This window comes from Mandrillus leucophaeus, unplaced genomic scaffold (assembly GCF_000951045.1).
Source record: "Mandrillus leucophaeus isolate KB7577 unplaced genomic scaffold, Mleu.le_1.0 Scaffold121, whole genome shotgun sequence".
Taxonomy (NCBI): domain Eukaryota; kingdom Metazoa; phylum Chordata; class Mammalia; order Primates; family Cercopithecidae; genus Mandrillus; species Mandrillus leucophaeus.
This window is the reverse complement of record NW_012100432.1, coordinates 7,200,559-7,202,379: the sequence shown is the minus strand read 5'-3', so window position 1 is coordinate 7,202,379 and position 1,821 is coordinate 7,200,559. Positions and strand designations below refer to the sequence as shown.

Below are 1,821 nucleotides of genomic sequence, written 5' to 3'. Positions count from 1 at the left end.
GGCTGGTCTTGAACTCCTGACCTCAGGTGATCTGCCCGCCTCTGCCTCCCAAAGTGCTGGGATTACAGGCATGAGCCACTGTCTGTTGATCATTTTTAATGTGACCTTTCCAAAGGAGGGATGGTGTAGGGTGGCTTTTGTACCTTTCCAGATCTCTGCTATTTTAGTGTGGTATACTGCAAAAACACGTGACTTGATTTCTGAGCTTTCACCTGCGTGGTTTTTGAGTTCCATTGTCCCTGTCATGCTCAATTTTGATTGTGTTGAGCGGTTTCTTATTGTAGGGCACTGTCCCAGAAGGGGAGTTCTGCTCTCAGGGACTAGACTGCTGCAGACTCGTGACCTTCTGCAGGCCTGTTTCACTCACCATTAGGCAGGGCATGAGTGCTCCGAGTTTCAGCCACTCCTCACATTGACCTTCTGTGCTCTCTAGGGAATCCCGGTTGTGTGTTTTGGGGTTCTGCTGTTCTCAAGCCCACCAGTTGCCCTGTTGCTTCTCTCTGCTTTCTCCTTTACAGACACTGATAACGTGAAGGTCTTGTGGCTGTCAGTGTTTTGACCCCCATCCCTGTCTCTGTGTTGTGTGGTTCAGTAGAGATACTTTGTTGCCTGGTTTTGTTGTAAACATGGTCCGTGGGTTTTTGGTTTTGCTGTCTAGTTGCTTTGTCTTTATGTGAGCCCCTGTACTTCTTTCTCTCCTGCCCATTTGATCTGTTTTCCACATCATTGCTTATGCTTGCTTGATCCTTCAGGTGACCAGTATGCACTGAAGATGAGGTTTGTAGACCATGTGTTTGATGAACAAGTGATAGATTCTCTGACTGTGAAGATCATCCTGCCTGAAGGAGCCAAGTGAGTGTGACTGTTCCTTTCCTTTGCACCTGATTTTTCTGGTTGTACCCTTGTGGTACTCTAATGGGAGCGTATGTTCTAGGGGCACAATCTTTGTGTCACTTTGCTCTAGATTTACTTTATCAGGGAACATCTACTTGGCCTCTCTTGAGTGACATGTCCACTCTGACTGACAGAATGAGAGACCCCTGGATTTTCTTCCTGTGGAGAACATTCCATAGGGGAAGGATAGTTCCTCACGTAAATCCAGGCTGTGCTGTTTACCAGGAGAAGGGACAGTGGGCCTGGGCAGACAAAAGCAGGACATGTCCCTGCCCCGTAAGAAGCTCTTATTCATGTGAAGAGAAAGAACATTCAGAACAGCCCGTGAGGCATCTGTTCAAGCCCCCGGGGGACTCACTGGGTCGGATGTACAGGAGAGCTGTGTCAACTTTGTGACTCCAAGGAGTGGGGCCAGTATCTGTGAGAACTTGGGAGTGGAAGATTCAGAGGGACAGTTGTTGTCCCAGCAGACAAGGGCTTTAAAACAGAGGGCTCTGTGGCACTGGCTCCCCTGTCTCAAGAGAGTGGGTGTTCTCCATAGCTGGGAAGGGAGCAGAGTGGAGGAGTGTAAACTTAGTGACCTTGAAAGGCCCCTTAGCCTTGGAATTCTCTGATTCTAAACCTGGTTTATTGGAGTAGTTAGTTGGAGGCTATGTTTTATTCCCATCTTCTTCCAGGAACATTGAAATCGATAGTCCCTATGAAATCAGCCGTGCCCCAGATGAGCTGCACTACACCTATCTGGACACATTCGGCCGCCCTGTGATTGTTGCCTACAAGAAAAATCTGGTAGAACAGCACATTCAGGACATTGTGGTGAGTGGCTCCACTGTTTGCCTTCCATGTCATCTTCCCCAGACAGTGAGCTCTGGGGCCAAGAACTCACCCCCTGTCCTTCCTTGGGCTGGAGTCATTTGAGCTCACAGC

The 1,821-nt window shown here is 48.8% G+C and overlaps 1 protein-coding gene across 1 annotated transcript in view; it reads left to right on the top strand.

The window, feature by feature from the left end:
* RPN1 (ribophorin I) overlaps nt 1–1,821 on the top strand; it is an 18,617-nt gene that overhangs the window by 4,952 nt on the left and 11,844 nt on the right. Inside the window, exons 3-4 of the mRNA XM_011971305.1 lie at nt 753–852; nt 1,572–1,710. Of these exons, the coding sequence (XP_011826695.1) occupies nt 753–852; nt 1,572–1,710 (239 nt within the window). The remainder of the gene's footprint in view (nt 1–752; nt 853–1,571; nt 1,711–1,821) is intronic.